Source organism: Lampetra planeri, chromosome 55 (genome assembly GCF_965212315.1).
Source record: "Lampetra planeri chromosome 55, kcLamPlan1.2.h2, whole genome shotgun sequence".
In the NCBI taxonomy this organism is placed as follows: domain Eukaryota; kingdom Metazoa; phylum Chordata; class Hyperoartia; order Petromyzontiformes; family Petromyzontidae; genus Lampetra; species Lampetra planeri.
In genome coordinates, this window is record NC_136161.1 from 1567351 (window position 1) to 1592381 (window position 25031).

Here is a 25031-nt window from a genome sequence, read left to right on the forward strand (position 1 = left end):
TGACCCATCCCACCTGCGTTTCTCCCAAAAGGATTCACCATTCAAGGTGTCCTCAGAGTGCCTGATACAAGGGGACGACAAACAGTGATCCATACGAGGCTGTTCTTCTATATGTATATACATGTGCCGTGTGTCTTCTAGTAGCTGGCAATACAAGATAATAACATCAATAATTTGGTGATTAGCCGAGAAGCTAACTTCAGACTGTGCGAGGGTGGGGTAAGGTGAGGATAGCCTTGGAGGCAGGGCCACAGTGCGCTTTGTGGGAGTGGAGTTGAAGAGGATGCGATTTTTAACTGACCCCACTATAAAGGCGATGATGCACTGGTGAACATTTCGTGCAGGCGTTGACAGCAGCCGCAGTGCGTGACTCAGGCATTATTTGTTTCGCCTTCATCGACCCCGTGCTGTTCAGGATACCTGGTTTTTTTTTAAAGTCACTGGGACTGAGGGCCTGGGAAAGCGTGCGCAGTGCGTTGCACCTGAGGCAACGTGCACCGGATGGACGAGTGAGTTAGACGACGTGCAAAGGTGAGTGCAGGTGCCTCCAGACCGATGTGTGTGTGTGTCTCTATACAGGTGAGTGTCTCCAGACAGATGTGTGTGTCTCTACACAGGTGAGTGTGTGTGTGCCTCCAGGCAGGTGTGTGTGTGCCTCCAGGCAGGTGTGTGTGTGTGTGTCTCCAGACAGGTGTGTGTGTGTTTCTATACAGGTGTGTGTCTCCAGACAGATGTGTGTGTCTCTACACAGGTGAGTGTGTGTGTGCCTCCAGGCAGGTGTGTGTGTGTGCCTCCAGGCAGGTGTGTGTGTGTGCCTCCAGGCAGATATGTGTGTGTGCCTCCAGGCAGATGTGTGTGTGTGTGTCTCCAGGCAGATGTGTGTGTGTGTCTCCTGGCAGGTGTGTGTGTGTGCCTCCAGGCAGATGTGTGTGTGTGTCTCTATACAGGTGTGTGTCTCCAGACAGGTGTGTGTGTCTCCAGACAGGTGTGTGTGTGTGTGTGTGTCTCCACACAGGTCTGTGTGTGTGTCTCTGCACAGGTGTGTGTGTGTGTGCCTCCAGGCAAGTGTGTTTGTGTGTGTGTGTGCCTCCAGGCAGGTGTGTGTGTGTGTGCCTCCAGGCAGATGTGTGTGTCTGTCTCTACACAGGTGTGTGTGTGTCTCCACACAGGTTTGTGTGTGTGTGTCTCTATACAGGTGTGTGTGTGTGTGTCTATACAGGTGTGTGTCTCCAGACAGATGTGTGTGTCTCTACACAGGTGAGTGTGTGTGTGTGCCTCCAGGCAGGGGTGTGTGTTTGCCTCCAGGCAGATGTGTGTGTGTGTCTCCAGGCAGGTGTGTGTGTGTGTATTTCTATACAGGTGTGTGCCTCCAGGCAGGTATGTGTGTGCCTCCAGACAGGTGTGTGTGTGTGTGCCTCCAGGCAGGTGTGTGTGTGTGCCTCCAGGCAGGTGTATGTGTGTGCCTCCAGACAGGTGTGTGTGTGTGTCTCCACACAGGTCTGTGTGTGTGTCTCTGCACAGGTGTGTGTGTGCCTCCAGGCAGGTGTGTATGTGTCTCCACACAGGTTTGTGTGTGTGTGTCTCCACACAGGTCTGTGTGTGTGTCTCTGCACAGGTGTGTGTCTCCAGACAGGTGTGTGTATGCCTCCACGCAGGTGTGTGTGTCTCCACACAGGTGTGTGTGTGTGTTTCTCCAGACAGGTGTGTGTGTTTGTAGGTCTCCAGACAGGTGTGTGTGTGTGTCTCCACACAGGTGTGTGTGTGTGCCTCTACACAGGTGTGTGTGTGCCTCCAGGCAGGTGTGTGTGTGTCTCCAGTCAGGTGTGTGTGTGACGCAACACTTAGTGCACTGTGCTACGAAACCGGCCACCCCAGTTCGATTCCTGTTCACGGTCAACACCAGTGACCATTGTCTGAACTGGTCCTGAGCCTCGCTTAGGTCGACTCAGCCTCAAATTAGTACCTGGTGCAATGTGTAAACGTCGCCACTGGGGAGACAAAGACGGCCGGGCGTGGTGTGGTTCTTGACACCCACCCCCTCGTGTGCCGTGCCGGCCTTCATAGCTGCTCGTTAACAGCACTTGCCCCAACAATCTGTAACAGGCTACACGGGGGATCTTTGTGTTTGTGTGCATAGGTATGTGCGTCTCGTGACAGTCAAGAAGCTGGTTTTGATGAAACGACACACTCCTCTACTTATTTTAATCGTGGCTCGAAATGTCATTCTAATAGCAAACATGGAAAATAGCATTATTTATTGTCATTGTGACTAATATGTAACTAAAACCTATTTATCATGTTTCACTGTACTGCAACAGCACGTACATGTCTTGACATAACTGGGCTGGACTCGTTTGATCCACTCTACGACAAGAGGTGTTTTGGGTAGGATCGCGTAGATATATAAATATGTCGTTAAACCCGCCACCACCCGACACAGCCAACTGGTAAGGGTTGTCACGTGAACAGAACATGCCAATTCGTCACTAGCACAGCACACCGGTGTGTTGGAGAACCAAGCCATTTATATATTAACGCGATCTAACCCCAAGAAAGCTCTTAATGTTGACGATATTGGTCGCGAAAGCCTACATGATCAATTGTCTGCTTGTTGACTGCATTTGAACCTTATGGTGGGACCCCGAGGTCCCATAAACCCCCGGCTTTCGCATGAACTGCGTTGCGACATCATTTGATGTCTGTTGAAGGCGAACAATACGGCAATCTATTCCTCATACGATGCGCTAATCAGAGTTTCAAAGTTTTGTTTATGACTACGGCGATTTTGGCAACGCCGCTGGTGCTCGGTGAATGGCGAGAGGATTGATTTCTGGTCAGTCACGGCGATCACGTGCGCGGTGGGACGGAGTCGCCCAAAATAAATAAGTTAATGACGTCTTCTTGGTTTTTTCGGTAAAGTCACGTAGAAGGGAAGTAATAAAATAATAAAAATAAAACATAATAAAATAATTCTCACGACGTTTCGGCCACAACGCAAGCAGCCATCTTCAGGTGAAGAATGAGACACTGCCAAGCTAGGAGCTTATATATAAGCTGAGTTGGAGGTGGAAGAAGAGCGACTTAACAAAAGAATGTGCATATCCAGAGGAATTTAGCATATTCATGGGAAATGCGTAGGAGGTGAGCGGGGGGGTTTCAACGTCATATTATGCCCATGCATTATGCAGGATCAGCAGCACCAAAGGGAGGGGGCAGGGGGTAGCATTAACAAAGGGAGGGAATGTTAATAGTATGTAGACGCAATGAAACATGTGAATGGGAGAACGGTGGCAGGAGACCCGCAGCGGAGCAAATAATGCATTCCCTGTGGAGAACACAAGATACACAGTTAATGCCAGTGAGTGGACTGCGGTCTGAAAGTCACCGTAAACGTGAACAACAATCAGTTAAGATCCGAAATGGTTTATCACGTCCTTCCAATGATTGCTGAGCCAGAATCCATCTTCTCGGTTGAAATTGTCTCTGTGTTTGTATATGTGGATCGCCTCATGAACGAATCTCTCATGGTAGCCAGATGGCTTGCAGAGAACCTCTGTCTTCGATGCATTGGGCTCTATGCATCTCCGACCAGGAACACATTGCCAGTGAACTCGAACACGTACGCCAAGCTCTTAAGGCTAATGGTTACTCCGACTACACAATCCGAAAAGCCATCACTCCAACCATCAAGAAGGATCCTGTTGAGGAGCCTTTCAAAACAATCACCTTACCCTACATTGCTGGGGTCACAAAAAAGATCTCCAAAATCCTGATTAAACACAAGATTCAGGTCCGATTCAACACAGTACATAAAATCCGTGATCTGGTCCCGTCTGTAAAAGACGTGGTTCCAGACATACAGTACCCTGGCGTCTACAAACTAAGTTGCCTCTGTGGTAGCAGTTACATTGGAGAAACCAAACGACATGTCTCGGACCGCATCCGTGAACATAAAGCTGACCTGAAACACGGTAGGACAAACACCTCAGCCGTGGCAGATCACTGTTACAATTCAGTGGGCTCACATGACATTGCTTCTCCAAGACAGAGGTTCTCTGCAAGCCATCTGGCTACCATGAGAGATTCGTTCATGAGGCGATCCACATATACAAACACAGAGACAATTTCAACCGAGAAGATGGATTCTGGCTCAGCAATCATTGGAAGGACGTAATAAACCATTTCGGATCTTAACTGATTGTTGTTCACGTTTACGGTGACTTTCAGACCGCAGTCCACTCACTGGCATTAACTATATATCTTGTGTTCTCCACAGGGAATGCATTATTTGCTCCGCTGCGGGTCTCCTGCCACCGTTCTCCCATTCACATGTTTCATTGCTTCTACATACTATTAACATTCCCTCCCTTTGTTAATGCTACCCCCTGCCCCCTCCCTTTGGTGCTGCTGATCCTGCATAATGCATGGGCATAATATGACTTTGAAACCCCCCCCGCCCACCTCCTACGCATTTCCCATGAATATGCTAAATTCCTCTTGATATGCACATTCTTTTGTTAAGGCGCTCTTCTTCCACCTCCAACTCAGCTTATATATAAGCTCCTAGCTTGGCAGTGTCTCATTCTTCACCTGAAAACGGCTGCTTGCGTTGTGGCCGAAACGTCGTGAGAATTATTTTATTATGTTTCATTTTTATTATTTTATTACTTCCCTTCTACGTGACTTTACCGAAAAAACCAAGAAGATGAATCCCTGCAGTCACGAAAGCTTTAAATCGAAAGTTAATGACGATTTTGACGTGAGTTTAATCGGGACCCCGGGGTCCTGCCATATGAAAGGTTCATTTGTCGCGACGTCGGCAGACGTTTTTGCTTCAGCTCTTGACGATCGAAGTTCGCCTTCTCTCCAAGCCCTCCATTTAAATTCAATTCTCTCACCCGAAGCAGTCCTCTCTGAGGCTTCCCTGCACCAATCAGAGGCCTTGACACACTTTTTTGACTATCGGTTTGCGCGCGTACCACATCGGGTAAGGGGCCGTCCATAAATGACGTCACGCACCTAGGGGGGGAGGGGGTCAGACATTTGTCACGATGTGTGACGAGGGGGGGGGGTTTAAGAAATGTGACGTCACATCAAAATGCGCAACTTTAAATAAATATAGAAAACACGTTCTACTTAAATATACTTTTTTTATAATGTGTTCTCCTACAACATCAGAGTGCAGCAGCACATTTTAAATACGCACTACAATGACAATAGTTTAAAGCGATTTGAAGCATGTTTTATTTTGGGGGGGGGGGGCAGAGCTTTGTGACGTCATATTCGACGGGGGGTCTGACTTTTTATGACACCGTGTGACGAAGGGGTGGGGGTCAAAAATCGTCCAAAATCGCGTGACGTCATTTATGGATGGCCCCTAAGTGGTCTGTTGATTTTGGGTCTTCACACTGATGCATGTACGCTTATATTGCATTCTATCATTTATTGCCGCCATCGGAGGTTCTGTTGCCATAACATGTTGCCACTTGTACAGCAACGTATCTTTCTTGCTTATTGGAGCATTCACACTATTGTATATATTGTGTTAAATAAATAGTACTATTATGGAATATTATTATTAAATGTGATGCATGTGTATAATGTTAAATGTGTCGTGATGTCACCGTGTGATGCCGGCCCTAGAGGGGCTGGGTGAGCGCTGATCGAATGCGCTGGATGGCGCCACGCTTGGCGTGCAGTGCCGGCCCCTACAGGATAGGGTGTGGGAGTGCCGGCCGTAGGAATGAGGTTACGAAAGACCATGGCACTCTGGTTGACCTGAAAGGACACGTGACCAAAGGGGCCCCAAGTGGGGGCTAGGGGTGGTCACGTAGTCGGGGTCCAGATCCTGCTCGAGGATTCTGGAAGGTGGTCGTGGCCAAGGGCGGAGCCAGCCACGCCGCAGAGGATATAAGCCAGGTCCCCCAGAGGGGCCGGCGTTGTTGTTCATCCTGAACAAACCTTCGTCTACATTCTACCGAGTCTCCAACACGTGGACCTGGACCCGAGCTGTGGTTCGGTCCGTAGTAGCAGCTACGTTGTAACTAGTGTAGTTAGCCTGGTGGTCACAGGTTGTTATTCTGTTAAGGGGCAATTACCCGTGTGTTGGTGTTATATAAATGTGCTGCCTCCAAGAGTACGTCTGTGACTCGGTTGAACTCACTACAAATGTAATTAAATGCAACAAGGCCGTAATTCTAATATATATTGGGGGGGGGGGGACACACCCCTCAATATTCAAATATGCTCAATGTCCCCCCCAATTTATTGCTATAAAATAGATTTCTGTTCATATGATTGTGGTTATGGTTGTACTTTATTAATCCCTAATCTCTGCCATTACATACAATGAAACAAGAAATGGTAAAAAAGTAAAACAGAGCAATGTAAATACAATACACTATTAGACATATTATTGGTTCTTTTGGTAAAGTCACGTAGAAGGGAAATAATAAAATAATAAAATAAAACAATAAAATTCTCACGACGTTTCGATTGCAACACAAGCAATCATCATCAGGTGTGAAAAACCACAGCAAGAAAATTTGACATTATTGTAAATTATTAAAAGTCCATCCCATGTGTTAGTGACTTGTAAAAATATTTTAGGCAGGAAATTAGTTTTCTAATTTAGATATTTTTCTGGGTTGGGACCCCCAGACACCCTCGAAGATTTGGTCCCTCCCAATGTTGACTCCATGGCTACGGCCTTGAAATGCAATGTATTATTGCGATTAAAATCAATGATTAATTACTATGCCTATGATCAATGACAATTATGCTTAAAGAATAGTTGTTCCGACTTCATGAATTTAAGATCATTCGAGAATTCGATTTAACAATTAATAGATTAATTATCGCTTCATCACAAGTTATTGGTTTTCACGTTGTCTAGGGGTATGTATTATCAATCGGGATAATATAAATTCTCGATTTAACATTTACTGTTTCTCGCTTTATCAATTAAAGATAGTTATCTCAGGTCTCAGAATTCAGATACAGTTCTCGCAATTGAGAAATATGATGCATGAGTTAGGACAGAAACACACATACCCTGCTTGATATAAGCAACTTTAATATCAACTTAAATTGACATCGAACAGTACTTATCAGAGTTGAACTTCAGTACACGTGCAAATGTACGTTCCCATAAATGTGTACTAAATGATTAGAAAAGCATCAATGATCAGATCCCACGATCATGTGATTAAATAAACACACGATTACGTCTCATAGTAACGCGACAATTCACAATCCGTTTGTTATTAATTGTGATGCATGTCAGCTGCGATGCTTCTTGGTCCACAACCTGGACCAAGTACAGTGTGCTTCAGAAGAATGTCAACACTTCTGAGAATTTGCAACAATAACCACAATAAATGTGTATCCCGGGCTCTCGAGACCACCTGGAGAAAATTCCAGGCACGCGTAGACAACGATAGTGGAGACTCTTTGACTTTTTGAAGCTATTAACATTTACATTTGTTATCATGTTACAGTGTGATAATTGGTTTTTTACCCTTTTATCTGGCAACAAAACTGACATCTTTTTTACAAGGAGTCATATTTACATAGACCACAATACCTGCAGTCATAATGCAAACAAAAGACACAACTCTGATAATGATATGCACTGTCCTTGAAGTTGATTGGTCCACACCCGAGACAGCTTTCCGTAGAGCCTAGTCTCACGTGGTGTTGGACCAGATGACGCCAAAAGGCGCCTTTTGGCGTCATTTGGTCCAGTTTTGTTGCCAGATAGAAGGGTAAAAAACCAATTATCATATTTTTTTATTCTGGCAAATGAGGTTCCAATGATGTTACAGTGTATTATCGGTTCTTTTTTCCACACAAAGACAGATACACAAGCATAGAGAGAAAAAACAGAGACACACAACATAGACACACATAGACGATTATTGTTAATCAAAACACCTTACTTTGTAGCTTTCGTGACTGCAGGAATTATTCTTTGGTTCTTTCGGTAAAGGCCTCGACACAGAGGCGTAGTTTCTCTTTGTGCCTATGTTTGCTCTCTCTCTATGTATCTCTGTGATATCTGTCTGCTTATATGTCTGTCTATGTTTCTGGTTCTGTGTTTAATCTCTCTCTCAAATTTAGCATTCTCAGGAAGAACGTAATCAACCAGATAAGGTGTTGACTGATATGTTATCCAACTCTCTGTTGTATTACATTACATTTCTAAGCATACTAGATTTGTGGTTCTATTTAATTTATACCTGATGATTATTGCTTGTGTTGCAATCGAAACGTCGTATGCTAGTATTTAATTTAATTTATTAATGTATCTGTATACGTGACTTTACCGAAAGAACCAAAGAATAATATGAACACCTTTTGACCCTAGGCTGTATTGTCATGTAACAGTACAGCATATCATCAAATTACTACGTAAGTACCATGATGTTTATCGCCAATAAACTGCAACTTGGATCACTACCTTCACTCAAAACTGCTTTTGAGGACATGTTCACCCCTAGCTGCCACTGCTATGCAGTGGCCTGAAATAAAATGCATCGCTCCGGATGACCGCTGCAAAGTATGATCTTGAGTTTTGATTATAGTGTGCTGATCTTTTAAGGTGCATTGAAAATGTTTGATACTCCTACTGATTCTAGATTTGAAGCTTTCGTGACTGCAAGGATTCATATTCTTGGGTTTTTTCGGTAAAGTCACGTAGGTAAAAAATTAAAACTAAAATTAATAAAAGTAAAATAAAAATCCGAAACGTCGTGATTTTTATTTTACTTTTATTAATTTTAGTTTTAATTTTTTACCTACGTGACTTTACCAAAAAAACCAAAGAATATGACTCCTACTGATACTCCTGCTGTTATGGAGTGACTCAGGCAGCCAGCTATGGCTGCCAAGTTTGTTCGTACTTGTTATGTATATCGTTTATTGTTACATTTGAATCAAAGTTCCTATGATCACTGTTACATTGTTTTTATAGCTTTATTTTGGTGATTTCGAAAACGTATGGTTTAGCCATGTTTGTTTGTTGAAGTACAGAGTTAGCCTGATAGCTTTAATCTAAATTGTCTAATGTTTGTTATTGTTTGACTTGCATCCCACTGGGATTTTTGCACACAACGTTGAAATACGGTGCTTTTTTCTGGAAGACGTTGCTGCTTTTTCCTGGATTTTTCTGTTGCGCGTAGTCACTTTAAGATGTTTCTTGCTCATGTTTTTATTTGTGGCGGTTGCACCCGAGTCAAAAACCGCATGGCTCACAGGGCGATACCTAATAAATGAAACTGGTCATTTTGAACATTTTTGACTCTCCAAACGCCAAGACTTCTTATTCATTAAAACAGCTCAGCTGCTGAGTGTGGTCGGTTCCTGTCATGCGCACAGTTAAAACGTCAGGGTGCTCATTCATGGCCTTTCTGGTGATGCCTTTGTTTGGTCAAGGGAGAAATTCACAGGTTCCTACCACTTGTTATCATCCCAAGCCATCAAGCCTGTTTTACAACTTCTCATTCAAATTACTCAAGGGTTTTGCCCCTTCTGGTTTTTCAACTCTCGCAACGCAATGAATACACGTGTGTGTCTACAAGGAACTATGACATTCAAATTAGACAATATCAAGTATTCATTTTATACAAGACCCTCCACCTCCCGACATAGTCAAACACATTCATTTGTTCATGCGCCAATTGTTCTTGCTTCATGTTCATTGATAAGTAAAAAAAAACAATTCTCACAATGGAATCTATCAATTAGATACAACGTTTCCTCTGATACTGCATCAAGCATCTTCAGGACAGGATCCAGTAAGTCAGGTTATATTCAAAATAAACCATGTTACATATTGCCGCTTCTTAAATGACATCAGGGGGGAAAAATCGATATTAGCATTATCTAGGGCACTGATTCACATTCTATGCATTCTTCTTTATAAGTACTCATAAATATACTCGCATGTGGCAGAATAGCATTAATGTTGCTATTTGTATAATAATAGAAAGTGAATTCGATCGGGAAAATTTGTGTGAGTCAATGATTAGTCGGGGAGAGTGGACGTTAATTGAGTGTACAGTACGTGCAAGCACCAGAACTGGTCACAAGCTACAGTACTTATCTCTCGATTTAAAGCTTTCGTGACTGCAGGGATTCATCTTCTTGGTTCTTTCGGTAAAGTCACGTAGAAGGGAAATAATAAAATAATAAAAATAAAACGTCGTGAGAATAATTTTATAATGTTTAATTTTTTTTATTTTCTTATTTCCCTTCTACGTGATGACTTTACCGAAAGAACCAAGAAGGGTATTTATCTCGTTTTCCCGAACTTGCTCCTCACTATTTTCGCTATGGGGCCGACGCACCACGTGCCACACACAACGCCTCTCCCGCTGTGCACCGCTCTCACTCACCTGTACACCCCCCCCCCCCCTTGTGGTTGGATCAATACAAATAATTTTAAAATAAATTAACGCATTTTGTGTGAGAGAATGTGTGTATTATACGTGTGTAATAGATATTTTAGTCATCAATGGACGCCTCATTATATGACCCAGCTAGGGCGACTAAGATGCTTGCCGCGATGACAATACAAAATGGTTCATTTTAAACAGAAATGTGGTATTTTGCGAATATTTTATTCAATTAGAAATGAAGTAGCCTATTCTCTCTATGTGATTGAACAGACGCTGCTTAGGATGCCCACGAATTGGCAGGAAGTAATCCGGGCAAACAAAGTGAAACTGATCGCATGGATCAGCCAAGATCCTTCCTACATGCTGGACGATCTGGACTCGAACGCCTTCATTGAAAGAAGCGTTTACAAACGTGCCGCGGAAATCACTGACTCTAGGAGTCAGTCTCGCTTCCTGGTCGACCATTTCATTGACAATGAGGAGGAGGATTGCAAGAATCTCCTGCAGTCGCTCAAAAATGTGGAGAGCGGCTACCCTCGGGAGCTTCGCGAATGGATTGACAGACTCGGTAAGTAACCGTTGAGATTCTAAAATTTCAATCGTGAAAAGCAGAGGTGAGGAACATTCTCCTGAGGGCGGAACTGTCCTTTGTACAGCCCTGCCATCTAAATATGTTTTTGCTTGCCCTGTATTTTTTTAATATATGACGCACTTTGATTTAAGGCATTCTATAGATTTTGATTAGATCCTGTCGGTGGGTCGGCCACACATTCATAGGCACCTCAGTCACTTCTCTCATACTTCTTCAGTCACCCCTGGCAGTGACAGAATTGACAATGCATGCTAAAAAATTAGTTTGCGTTGTTTTTCTCTACCCAATTAGTCCGGCTTAGATAATTGCAGTGGTGGAGACATGTCATTCGTGGACTATGTACTTCAAAGTGGTGGCTTCTAGTGGCCGGCGTTGATAGAGCATGCGTTAAGTTGACTCGGGCGTTATTTAGTGTGCCGTTTTTTTGAAGTGTTGGAAATTCATGCCCGAAGGTGCCATTGAGGATTATATAAAATCCAACCTTCACAGCAGTCCCTGACGTTGCCGAGTGATTTCCTTTTTCAAAGCAATGTTATTGACGAATGTGAGCTCTTTTACCATTATTATTTCTGCATGTGTATCACTGACAATGCACTATCACCAAATAACCTTTTTACCTGATAAAAATTATGGTGTTCGGCTAACTGGATTTACATTTTGGCATTCTGTAACTTACTACTAATAAGGAATGGAACATTTTTGTTGATAATTTAATTCATAAAAAAAAACATTTAATGAAGCAAATCGTCTAAAAATTCCTACACGGCAGTGGCCACTCACAATTGACCTCAACACGTGCCAAGGTTTGTTCTTGTAGTCTCAGTGCCACCAGCCCAGAAAACGGGGACAACGAACACGAATACACGCCGACTCCAGTAAGGAATTGCAGTGAGGAATCGGCATGGAAGCCTGGAGGGAGGGCAATGCTATGACCCTGTCATCTGGCACATGACGGGGGCCCGCGGTTTGGCATGGGGCTGAACGGGCTGCGGCAGATGACCAAAAGTGTCAGCGCTACGAGCCATTAATATCCCGTATTAAACCACCGGTACTGTCAATGATGTGTAGCTCCCGTGCGTCTACTCGCTCATTGAGTGGTCGTCACACCGCAACGCATGGCGGCTTGAGGTACACGTGACAAAAGCATTAATGTGGCCCAACCAGTGAGCTGTAATCCCAGTTTCGTCTGCGCAGCACGTTGCTGCCACCACATGGCTGGTGTTGTGACAGCACCTGACACTTACACTGCGCGATGCCAATGTCTCCTTCACTCTCTCGAAGCGTCCTCACGCCGTAGCCAAGCATGGCTTCCCAAACTCCATTCCTGGCGACCCATCACAGTACGAGGCTACTCATTTTAATCCAAATTAGCTCATGCCACGCTACACGCGCCCGACGTGTGACACGCTAAGCAATTAGGGGCCGTCCAAAAATGACGTCACGCACCTGGGGGGGGGGTCAGACATTTGTGATGATGTATGACGAGGGGAGGGGGGGGTTGAGAAATGTGACGTCACATCAAATTGCGCAACTTTTAATAAATATAGACAACACGTTTAACTTAATTAAATAGACTTTTTCATAAATGTTTTCTCCTACAACATCAGAGTGCAGCGGCACATTAAATACGCACTACAATGACAATAGTTAAAAGCGATTTGAAGCATGTTTTATTTTTGGGGGGAGGGGGGGCAGAGCTTTGTGACGTCATATTTGAGGAGGGTCTGACTTTTTGTGACGCCGTGTGACGAGGGGGAGGGTCAAAAATCGTCCAAAATCGCGTGGCGTCATTTATGGACTGCGCCTTAACGCTGTCTGCGTTAATGGAACCAATTCTAATGAAGAGATATCTTAAGGCGTGGTGTGTTGCAAGTACTGGCGTTTAGGAAAACCTACCGTAGTGCCTTAGCCCATGAGATCGTGGTGGGATGTACACAGGCACGCATTGCTTTTAACATCCCACGTGGTCCTTGTACAACACAACTTACTGCATACCCACTCATACTTATGTAGCGGACACTCTCCTCACCTAATCGCAGAGGCAGGTAAGGGTTCCAATCATTTTGTTCCACGTTCTCCATCATACACAGCTCCCTCAATCCACAGTTATCTCCTCTTCATCCACAGCCCTCTCCTTGCCATCAATCCTGCCGACGTCTCCCATTCCCTTCCTCTCCCATCATCCCTGTCTCCTCATTCCCATCCACCAATCCCTTATCTTCACACCGTGGTCCGTAACTCCTCATCTTCAGCTACCAATCTCCTCTCTTCACGCCTCGAGATTACTCCCGGTCAACTCGGCACAGGGATTGACGTCAGCGTGTAGGGGGTCAGGAATGCCGATGTTGTGGTGACTTATGGAGGATTGTTGCAATTACATTAGACTATCGATTGTCCGTGCTGACAGAGAGAACGGCCAAAGATAATTAAAATCGCGGATAATCCAAAAATATAAAACCATTTTCCGCGGTTCTCTATGCCAAAAACCACTCATATAAGTATAAATTATGTTTAAGTGAACTGCCGTCTTAGATTTGACATATAATATCCCGTTTCTGATTTAAAGTTAAAACAACACGCTTACATTTCTCTGGCATCACACAGTTGCGTAAATTAAACTCGCAAAATAATTGATCGGATAAATCACGCAAAATGAAGCACAACTGACGATTTTTAATGTTACTCTTTCTATTTAGAACTAATACTAACGATCGATGTGCATGCTCAGTAACACTTTCCTGCTCCCGCGAAGAAAACTCTGCCCACTAAGTAGATATCAGAGCCATGCCAATCAACATCAATAAAACTCCTCCCACTTTTAAAGATGGCAACTACTGTACTGTAGAGGTGATCACGTGGATTTCGGATAAACTGGAGCACACATTCGTTCGGTAATCCATGAGTTATTAATTTATATCAATCTTAGGTGCGCGGTTAATCCGCAATTTCGATAAACTGCAAGCGGATAAGACATTCCCACACATCGTTACTCACACTCCTGTCTCCTTTTTCACCCTGTAATGAGCAATCCAACTGAAAGCGCTTTAATATACTTTAAGATCGTCTCATCAACATGTCTGCATCCGGTAGCATGCACAGTTTTGTCTTCCTTTTATTACCGTCTTTCACATTCGATGTCCTCGCTCTTTTCTCCTTTCACCACTGTAAGTCCTCGCTTTCGTGTTACTGTCTGCATTTTGGATAAAGTTGTGACACCAGCTTAATGAGATTATGCGTAAATGTGTACATTTCCACGGACAGCTCCAGTAGGCCAACAGCATTCACAACTTCGATTTAAAGCTTTCGTGACTGCAGGGATGCATCTTCTTGGTTCTTTCGGTAAAGTCACGTAGAAGGGAAGTAATAAAATAATAAAAATAAAACATAATAAAATAAAATAATTCTCACGACGTTTCGGCTACAACGCAAGCAGCCGTCTTCTTCACCTGAAGACGGCTGCTTGCGTTGTAGCCGAAACGTCGTGAGAATTATTTTATTTTATTATGTTTTATTTTTATTATTTTATTACTTCCCTTCTACGTGACTTTACCGAAAGAACCAAGAAGAGCATTACCAACCATAAGAGGTTTTTGGGTTTGATCGCGTAAATATAAACGTGTCGTTAAAGCTGCCACCACCCGACAGCCAATTAGTAAGATTTGTCACGTAAACAAAACGTGCCAATTCGTTACTAGGTCAGCACACCGGTGTGTTGAAGAGTGAACCCACAACAACATTTACAATTTGAGTACCGTGTCTTTTTGCCGGTAATTGCAACCACCCTCATCAGGCGACAGCCAGAGTTGTGGAGAAATCCTCCTCCTCTTTCAGTCTTAAATAAAGGGTGGTTAATGTACTCATATCAATAACAATGGATATCTATTGTTGGTTGGGTTTTATTGGCACAATTAATCAAATACACAATGTATGGGGCCATCCATAAATGGCATCACACACCTGGGGGGGGGGGTCAGATATTTGTGACGATGTGTGACGAGGGGATTTGAGAAATGTGACGTCACATCAAAATGTGCAACTTTAAATAAATATAGACAACACGTTCTACTTAATTAAATAGACTTTTTAGTAAATGTTTTCTTTTACAACATTAGAGTGCAGCACCACATTAAATACGCACTACAATGGTAATAGTTTAAAGCGATTTGAAGCATGTTTTTTTGGGGGGGCTGGGGCAGACCTTTGTGACGTCATATTTGAGGGGGGGTCTGACTTTTTGTGACACCGTGTGACGAAGGGGGGGGGGGGTCAATAATCATTCAAAATCGCGTGACGTCATTTATGGACGGCCCCTATGTACATCACGCCATGCATAATATTACATATGTACATTATGTTTGCACATTCTGCCGTTTTAATGTGCAAAAATAGCAATACCTGTTATTGCGATTTTGGCTGTGTCGGATGGTGGCGAGTTTAACAAGACATTTATACTTACGCGATGTAACCCAAAAATCCTGAGGATAATATTGGTGTATTGTAAATAATATTATTTCCCGCCAAATATTCCTTCTTCAGATCTCCTCCAATCGCCTGTCTCCTTTTTTGGAGGCTTCCTTACCGCCATCTTTCTTCATTAATTCATTCATATTTGGTATGGCCCCGTGTCCCCACCTAACTTCAGTGTGCCCTGGCGCGCGACCCTTACACTTCCACATGAGCCTGGTTAGTTTCAGTTTCAGTTTTATTTATTAGGTATAGCCCTGTAAGCCATTCGGCTCTTGAATCGGGTGCAACTGCAACAAACAAAAAACAAAAACATGAACAAGCAAACATCTTAAAGTGACTATGCGCAAACAGAAAAATCCAGGAAAAAACTGTAAAGTCTTCCAGAAAAAAGCACCATACACCAACGTAACAGTGATCATAGGAACTGTGACCGAAATTTAACAATAAACGACATAAATAACATGTACCACCAAACCCTGTAGCCATAGCTGGCTGCATGAGTCACTCCACAACAGCAGGAGCATCAGTAGGAGTATCAAAAAAATGTTCGTGCATTTGGAGGCCACAATCCAGCTGGCTGAGCAAAAGTGGGTCAATATTAATTCACTACATCACGAACACAAAAGTATTATGGGACTGATCCTGAGCCTTCATTCGGAGGATTTGAGAGCTGCTTAGAATTGGAAGGATAACAATCTGTCTCAATTGGCCTATTCACAAAATATACCCATTTAGCCTTGTCACTGTTGTAAGGGATCTGCGAGCCACCCTCACACACACGCACCACGCAAACACGACATCTCCGCTCTCACGACAACACGCACCAATCACACGCGCGGGACTGCTCGGGGCGGGGGTCAGGGGTCAAAGGGCAGTGACGTCACCCGGACCAGGCGTGCTAGACGCGGATGTGTATCGGGAGCAGAGATTGAGGGGTTAAAATGGGCTGTGGGACGTGTGTTCGGGGTTGGTCTTGGAACTAGTATTGCTGTGCGTTGATGAAACAAAGAAGTGCTTAAACCATTCTACGACTCCTCTTCACTGTTACAATGTAATGTAATGCAACATTGTATATGAATAAATAATGTATAACTTTATGTTACTTGTTATATTTCTGTGTTCATGGACACAGCAGTCGAGGTCTCACAAGACAAGGTTGACAAGATGGCGTCTTCAAAAATAATCTTTCATACTACTATGAAGAAACTTACATTGGACAAGTTTTACCCCCATAAAATATCAAGAAATTACGTTTTGAAATTAATTGGCTGTGAGGAATATCCCAAATCTCTTGAGGAAATTTCCCAACATTTCCTCAGGAATGTAATGAGAGCAAATCCCAGGGCAAGAAACACAGAATATGGCCAGTGTAGAATGGAAGAGGCAGATACGAGTGACGATGAAAATTCAAGCAGCTCAGGTAGTGATGCGACAGCCGATTTGATAAATCCACTGGACATGATAACCGCGGTGTTTCTCTGCGCTGACAGCTTCTTACAGCAGGAGCTTATGCAGAAGATGGCCCAGTGTCAGTTTGCCTTGCCTCTCTTACTGCCTGATTCGGGCAAAGGAAACATCACATTTATGTTGTGGGCCATGAGGCAAATTGTGAAAAACTGGAAACTACAGCAAAATGCATCCAGCATGGAGGAGTCATTAGTCAGCATCAAAATGCCTTTCATTTCATTCATTCGGATTGGAGAGTGCAGTGTCTCGAAATCAAAAGTGCTCAATTCGATTCTGAGCAATGAAAAACACGATTTCTTTGTCCATCGAGAAATGGCATGTGGTGACATCGCTCGAAAGTGCTCCGATGGACTGGTTGAAACGTGTACGTTCTGTCCTGGTGGGAAATCAAATGTGGACGTTTTCCAAACGGTGTTTAGCATTTTAAATCTCCGCGGCGATGCCCGAGATCACTTAGTTCAGCTTAAGTTCCTAACAGAAATCTCGCAGGCTATATTCGTCGTTGTTGACAATGAAGAAACAGACGTGGACAAAATATTGCCTCTGCTTGCCGATGCAGAAGCTCAGTTGTTTCTGATAACAAATCAGGACGTGCGTAGTAGAATCAGGAATTCAAATGCAATCTGGTCTCAGCTGAAATTAGAGAAAACTAACATTATTGAACGAGGCAAGCACAATGAAGAGTATTTTACTCGGAAAATGCGCTGTAAGATCGCAGATGTAATCAAAAGTAGTATAAATTCCAGGACAATGGAAGATATGGCCCACTTTGCTAAATCATTAGAAATTACAGTCGATGAATGTGAAAAAGAATGTCAGCAAACTAAACGAAAAGTCAAAGTAATTATTGACAAAATAAAAGAGGATGGTGTAAAAGAGAGTAAGAGAGATCTCCCATTGCAAGGAGATCTTTGGCGCAGGTGGTCAGAAAGCAAAAAAGAGCAAAATCGGCTGAAAAAAGTCGGTGATTCTGTCGAAGAATACATATGTAGATTAGTTGAAACACAAAGAGAAATTCGCATTGTGCAGGCAGGTAAAGGTTTTTCAGATATTATGCAAATGTGCGTTGATTTACTGTTAGACAAGTCGACCATTATGAAAATGTACGCCCTTCAATGGATGAAATTGGAACTGAACAGTTTATCCAGGACCAGCTTTTCCTCGTTACGTGATGATTACAAGCAGCTACTTGTTGATTCTACGACTAAAAGTGCAGATCTGCATACGATTAAAGAATTAATGTCATCAAACTCATTAGGAATGGAACACTTCATGAGGGAAATCGGACAGTGTTATGAAGCAACTAAAGCAATTTCCAAGCATAAAACATCCAGTACCATAAAACCAACTAAACCTGCCTGCCCCGAGGCACTGACACTCCCATCTGTTGCTGCGGAGTTGTTCTTGGAGGGGTTTCCCTTGGAGCTGATGGATGGAGACGTTGGCTGTATTCCCATTGACTGGGTGACCGACGTGCTTAAGGCAGTGAGGACTAGGCTTGGCCGAGATCCCCGCGTGTTCGTCCTGACCGTGCTGGGGGTGCAGAGCACAGGCAAGTCCACGCTTCTCAACACCATGTTTGGGCTTCAGTTCGCAGTGAGCAGTGGCCGCTGCACACGCGGCGCTTTCATGCAGCTCATCAGCATTGACGATGAGCTGAAACAAGAACTGGAGTGTGACTTCATCCTGGTGATTGACACAGAAGGGCTGAAAGCTCCTCAGCTGGCAACACTTCACGACGACCACGAGCACGACAATGAGCTGGCCACGGTGTTCGTTGGTTTGAGCGATGTCACGCTCATTAACCTGGCAACGGAAAATGCCGAAGACATGAAGGACGTTCTGCAAATCGTCGTCCACGCTTTTTTGAGAATGAAAGCAGTGGGCAAGAAACCAAGTTGCCAGTTTGTGCATCAGAATTCGGGCGATGTCGCTGCCTCCGACAAGAACATGATGGAGAACGAACACCTCATCGATCAACTGAATGCCATGACGGTGGCAGCTGCAAGAATGGAGCACAAGGAGTCCACTTACAGTAAATTCACCGACGTCATGGAGCACGACGTGAGTCGGGACAACTGGTACATTCCCGGCCTCTGGCATGGAACCCCTCCAATGGCTGCAGTCAGTGCTGCGTACAGCGATCAGGTTTTTCAACTCAAGCAGCACCTGATGGACCATTTTAAAAAGAGAGCAGAAACACAGGGAGCTTCAACGCTGTCAGAGTTCAGCGCTTGGATCGGAAGCATCTGGGAAGCAGTGACAAAGGAGCACTTCATATTCAGTTTCAGGAACAGCTTGGTTGCCGATGCGTATTACAAACTGTGTGTTCAATATACAGACTGGGAGTGGGAATATCGTAAGGAAATTCTTTCTTGGACGCAGGAGAAGGAGAATAGAATAATGAACGTGAAACACGAGAAGCTTCAGGAAATTCTTCAACAGTTGGAGCTTGAATTAGGGAATGAGATTTCAAAAGGAAAAGTCGCTATACAGAACAAATTAAAAATCTACTTTGAAAACAAAAGCAATGATGTGCATTTAGTTGAGAAATACAAAGAGGACTTCAACATCAGCGCCAATCACCTATGCAGCAAATCACACGATGAAACCCTGAACATATTCAAACAATTAGTCTGCAGGAGACAGTCTCGACACTCCATAGATGAGCTTGAAACAAAAAGGAAAAAGATCATTGGATTGGAAGTTCATTCCCTTCTTCAGCGTTGCAAGAACGAGGACATACAATTAAACGAACAACAGCTCAAGAAAGAGTTTGACAACATGTGGACAGAGGTGGTTAAATTCCTCCCAGAAATTAAATTGACCCGCCACAACGTTTACAGAGATGTGCAGAAAGCGCTGATTGACAGTAAAATAGAATATCAGCTGCTTGTGAGTGAAGCATTGCGGGAAACTTCACAGGACGACAAATATCGCGACAAAATTGTAAACGAATGTCGACAAGGGCCAGAAACACCTGTCAAATCGGCTGGACGTAGAAATAACCCAACCCAAGAGGATGACTCAGGTGTGAACCAGTCGAAGGAACGTTCTCGCTGGATAATCACAAAGATGACCCGGTATATTGAGGACAAAATAAAACATTACGATTATTGCTCCGCCTATTGTGACGAACTTCTGCAACAAGTAAGGGCCGCATTTAAAGAGGCTGAAAATCTGAACATTATGATCAGCAAAGACTTAATAATAGATACCACTGTGATTGTATGTCACATCGCCATAAAAACATGGCAAGATAAACATGACATTAACAATGAAGTCAATGATCCTAAAAATAAATTGAAGCAAGTTGAGGAGTCATATTTTGTTATTTTCAAGGAACTCTATCGTCAAGGGGATGAAAATATGGAGCATGCAAAGACCTTTTGTAACGAGTGCTTGAAGCCGTCTCTACTTGAGGCTGTCGACAACAAATTGGGGATGGATATTGCGAAGAACGTGAAGAGCGATAGCGGTAGCCCTACGTTTTTGAGCCGGAAAAACCTTCAACTGGCAATGCTACTGCATTTGCTGGATGAAGACGACTTTGAAAATTACGACAGATACATCACGAATTATGCAGGTTTTACAAAAGAATGGATAAAGGCCCAGGTCATAAAGCACTGCCAGAGTAAGCATGGATCACAATCTAAAATGTACCATCTCTCAAGCGCCATTTTGAGCAATCTGATTAAAGAAGTGAAGACATCTGTGGACACTGTCACAAAACAAATAGCCACTCCGACCACACTTTGGAAATTCTCAGACAGCTTGGGGGAGTGTCTGCTCAATCACATCATCATTAATAAGGATTTCATTGACATAGTTGGGTCTTTGTTGTTCAAAGACACAAACAGTGTCAAGCAATTTTCGGAAGAACTCAAGAGTTCGTTGGACTCTGCTGAAGGGGAAATGTTACGAGGATTCAGTGTCGCCAGTGATGCCGAGTATGCGGCGTGGTTGAGTCGTCTCACTGTGCAGCCGCACATCGAGCTCTACAAGAGCCTGGCTGGCTGTGAGAAGCAGTGTCCTTTCTGTGGGGTGCCTTGTGACCAGGGAGGCGGTGGACATAGGGAGCACTGTTCGGTGCTGCATTATCCTTTGGGCCTTAATGGAGTTCGGTTCATAACAACTCAGAAGTTGTCTGTTGAAGTTTGCACAACAGCTGTTGCCAGCAATAGGACATACCGCTGTGCACGATCAAATGCGAGATGTATCCCCTACAAGGAATACCGCACTATCAATGATTACTTTGCCTCGTGGCTCATTCAGTCGGACACCAGCCTGGAGGCCACGACTTTCTGGAAGATCGTGTTCTGCAAATACAATGGGAAATTTGCTGAAAGACACAAGGCTTTGTCGGCAGATATTCCCGATGCTTGGAAAGAGATCAAAACAAATAAAAAGAAGATTATGAAAGACTTAAAAAAAACATTCTCACTAGCATTGTGAAAGCAGTCGTTTTTGGAAATACCGTAGACTCTGATTATCCACGCTCATGACAAAGAGGACGGTTACAGATCATTAAAAATTGCGGATAATCCAAAAATATTAACATTTTCCATGGATATGTTTGCCAAAAACCACGAATATATGATTAATCGATGACTGTTCTCAGTGATAACACTTTCCTACTCCTGTGCAGAAAACTCGGCACACGAAGCGAATATCAGAAACACGCCAATCAAAATCAAACTCTGCTCACTGTTGTCAAGATACGGCAACTACTGTACTGTAGAGGGGTGATCACGTGAATATCGGATAAACCGGAACACATAATTGTTCAGTTTAAGCATGTTACTTGTAATAAATATTTCCAAGAATAACAATGTTGAACTGTTTTTAGATGATTAATTTGGGCTTAAGGGAAAATCCATGAGTAATTAATTTATGTCAATCTCAGGTGCGAGGTTAATCCACAAATCAGATCCCTGCAGTCACGACAACTTCAAATCTCGATTAAGACTGGCAGAGATAAGATGTTTGCACTCGAAATGTATTGCTACAGAGAGTGACCAACGTAGAAGTAAGACAAAGGTTGCATACAGAAGAAGACCTGACGATGCAGGCAGTGATGAGAAGGAAACTGGAATTATTTGGACAAATATGTAGGATGGATAACAACAGGAAAATGCAAAGTGTGTTGTTCGGAAAAATGGAAGGAACCGGAAAGATAGGGAGACCTAACAGAGAATGGTTTGACAACACAAGAGGAGATTGGTGCCAGAAAGATGTGGCCACTAAATTTAGATTTAAAGTTTTCGTGACTGCAGAGATTCATATTCTTGGTTCTTTCGGTAAAGTCATGTAGAAGGGAAATAATAAAATAATACTATTTTATTGTTTCCCTTCTATAAAATAATAATATTATTTAATAATAGTATTTTATTATTTCCCTTCTACGTGACTTTACCGAAAGAACCAAGAATATGTGGCCACTATTTGAGAATATTTGCACAAGACGGAGGAAAGTGGAGACAAATTACGAAATGTGCAGTGGGTATCTCCGGGCTATCTGCCCATGGATTCTGATGCTGATAATGATGAAGTCCAAAGACAGCTGGATGTTTCTTCGACAGCTTCTACATCAGTGAATGCCAGTTAACATTCGTGGTGGTGGTGATGATGGTGGTGTTGATCAGCATCAGAATATTTAATTTATATATATTAATACTGGAGGAATCCGATGAGCTATAAAGCACTTTTTCACTGTCATCACTTATCTTAAGGTGAAGATAATTAGCCTCTGGCAGTGTTCGAAAATAGTGGCACGATATTAAATAATTAGAATATCAAATTTTCGTAGGCAGTGGTTCTTGGTCTTTACTGCAGCCTTGCACCCCTTTGGTTCTCAATCGTAAACAAATGTACGACGTTAATAAACATATAGAGGGTTTAATGAAACAAAGTTGTTATACTTGTGTGCCCGTGCTTTATTTGTGTTTCGATAAATTACCGTCTAAAAATAATCAGGTTAAGAACCACTGATCTAAGGTATGGGATGGCTATTTATATTGTACTCGCTTTACTACCCGGCTTCGCCCGGGACTTGGATTCTTGTCTTGAATTAATACACGGCCTACGCGGAGGGTGGGGGGGGGTATGCGTGACGTCAGCAGGCACACTGCGTGACGCTGCCGCATGCGGGTGACATCACAGATGTGACATCACAGATGTGACGTCACCGTTCACTTTCCGTGCAAAATATATCCATTATTGCGCCCCGCCCCCTCCCCCCCTAAAATACAAAAATCGATTTTTATACTTCTTGCATTGTGTACAGTCTGGAAACTACCCACATGCCAAATTTCAAGTTTATTGCATGTCGGAAAGTATGCTAAATATTTCGATCAGACACATTCACAAATTTCCATTTTATATAGAGAGAGAAACAAAGAGGAAGGAAATACCGTTTCTCAAACACTTACACAACAATTGTACAGTAATTAGATTTGATTATGTTTGAACTCTGAGCAGAGGAATCGATGTAAATAAATACTCGTTTATTGTTTTCTGACAGTATATGTTCTTGAGTGTATTGCTATTAAAATCCGTGAGAAGTAAACTTGATTTATTGAATCCATATTTTCAGTTAAACTATGCTACATTCCAGAATGCTGTGTTAAGGGTCAGGTATTTTTGATCTGTATATTATGATTGCGAACAAGCGGTGTTGCTTGTATTCCGTGTGTGCCTAATAAAGCCAGAATTGTACCACGTATTCTTCAAACCGCTGCTGAATGCCTGCTGCTTTCAGGATTTCAAACAATCTCCCAAGTGTCACAGTGGGCTTGCATTTAGAAGAACACGTTCCTGAGAAAGTCATGCATCTAACGTCAATCTCAAATTTAAATTTCTATTTATTTAACATGCAGAATACATTTGTAACCATGTGAACAAAGAAATTTCTTAAAACAAAATCACCATTCGCCATGTGTTAGTGTAACAAAAAAGATCATACAAGGGTGTGGCCATATTTTTTAAACAGTACAATAGGCTCTCGATTATCCACGTGCAGTTTATACGATTTGAGGATTAACAGCGCACCTGACATTTTGACATAAATTACTAACTCGTGGAGTTTTCGCTAAGCCCAAATTAATAATCTAAAAACAGTGATGCATTGTTATTCTTGGAAATGTTTATTACAAGTCACGATCTTAAACTGAACAAATACTGTATGTGCTCCTATTAATCCGAAATCCCCGTGATCGCCTCTACAATACAGTAGTTGCCATATCTTTACAACAATGGGTGGAGTTTGATTGATTTTGATTGGCATGGCTCTGATATCTACTACGTGGGCAGAGTCTTCTGCGCGGGAGCAGAAAAGTGTTATCACTGAGCACACGCATCGATCCGTCAATCGTTAATATTTGGCATAGAAATCCACGGAATTTTTTATATTTTTGGATTATCCACAATGTTGAATTATCCGCGGCCGTCCACTTCGCCATTAGCGCGGGTAATCGAGAGTCTACTGTATTAGAGAAACAGTATTCGAGAATGAACATTCGTTTTCTTGCATTGGAAGTTTTGAAGCAGCACAAATGAGAAACATCCATATTCGTCTAGCGCATGCTCCATAGAGGATACATGTTACATTTCGGGAATTGCTCTTCTCTTTGTACAATTGGCTAACTCTGTCACTGAACATCAAGTTAAACCATCACACACCACACTGAATGATTTTTTTACGAGAAGCATTGCTGCACGCAGGTTACTACTCCTCATACACACAAGCACACACACACAGGCTCTGCCAACATCATCAATGTGGCCACACCGGGTAACATTATAAGAGGCATCCGCAGGGAGCACGGAATGGGCTGAGCATCGCGTCATTTATGGACTCCAGCAAGGGTACAACAACGCACTGACTAATGGGCAGGATCCGGTGAAGATCAAGGGCCTGGAGACTGCTCAGCTGAAACGCACAAACATCACTGGGAATTGGGATGGCTCACACCATTGCGGGAGTTTGAGCCCTGATTAGATATGGAATTTCAGCCGTGGTGCTGACTCCACGAGGCACAATGTGGTATAGCATGAGGGAAATGCAAGCAAACAACGACACCAATGGTTCAATCTTGATTTGAAGC

General features: G+C 43.2%; 1 protein-coding gene across 1 annotated transcript; it reads left to right on the forward strand.

Moving 5' to 3' along the window:
• Positions 1-424: 424 nt before the first annotated feature.
• Positions 425-21473, forward strand: LOC144735475 (interferon-induced very large GTPase 1-like). The gene is made up of 3 exons (XM_078617874.1): positions 425-531; positions 10671-10974; positions 16592-21473. The coding sequence occupies exons 2-3, from the start codon at positions 10683-10685 to the stop codon at positions 21379-21381; spliced, it is 5082 nt and encodes a 1693-aa protein (XP_078474000.1). The 5' UTR covers positions 425-531; positions 10671-10682; the 3' UTR covers positions 21382-21473.
• Positions 21474-25031: the final 3558 nt, after the last annotated feature.

What these genes read in the sequence shown, in the direction of transcription:
- LOC144735475 (XM_078617874.1), top strand. Translation starts at nt 10,683, where the DNA reads ATGCCCACGAATTGGCAGGAAGTAATCCGGGCAAACAAAGTGAAACTG. An exon ending in GATTGACAGACTCGGTAAGT is followed by an intron (nt 10,975 to 16,591) that starts AACCGTTGAGAT and finishes TCATGGACACAG; the next exon opens with CAGTCGAGGTCTCACAAGAC.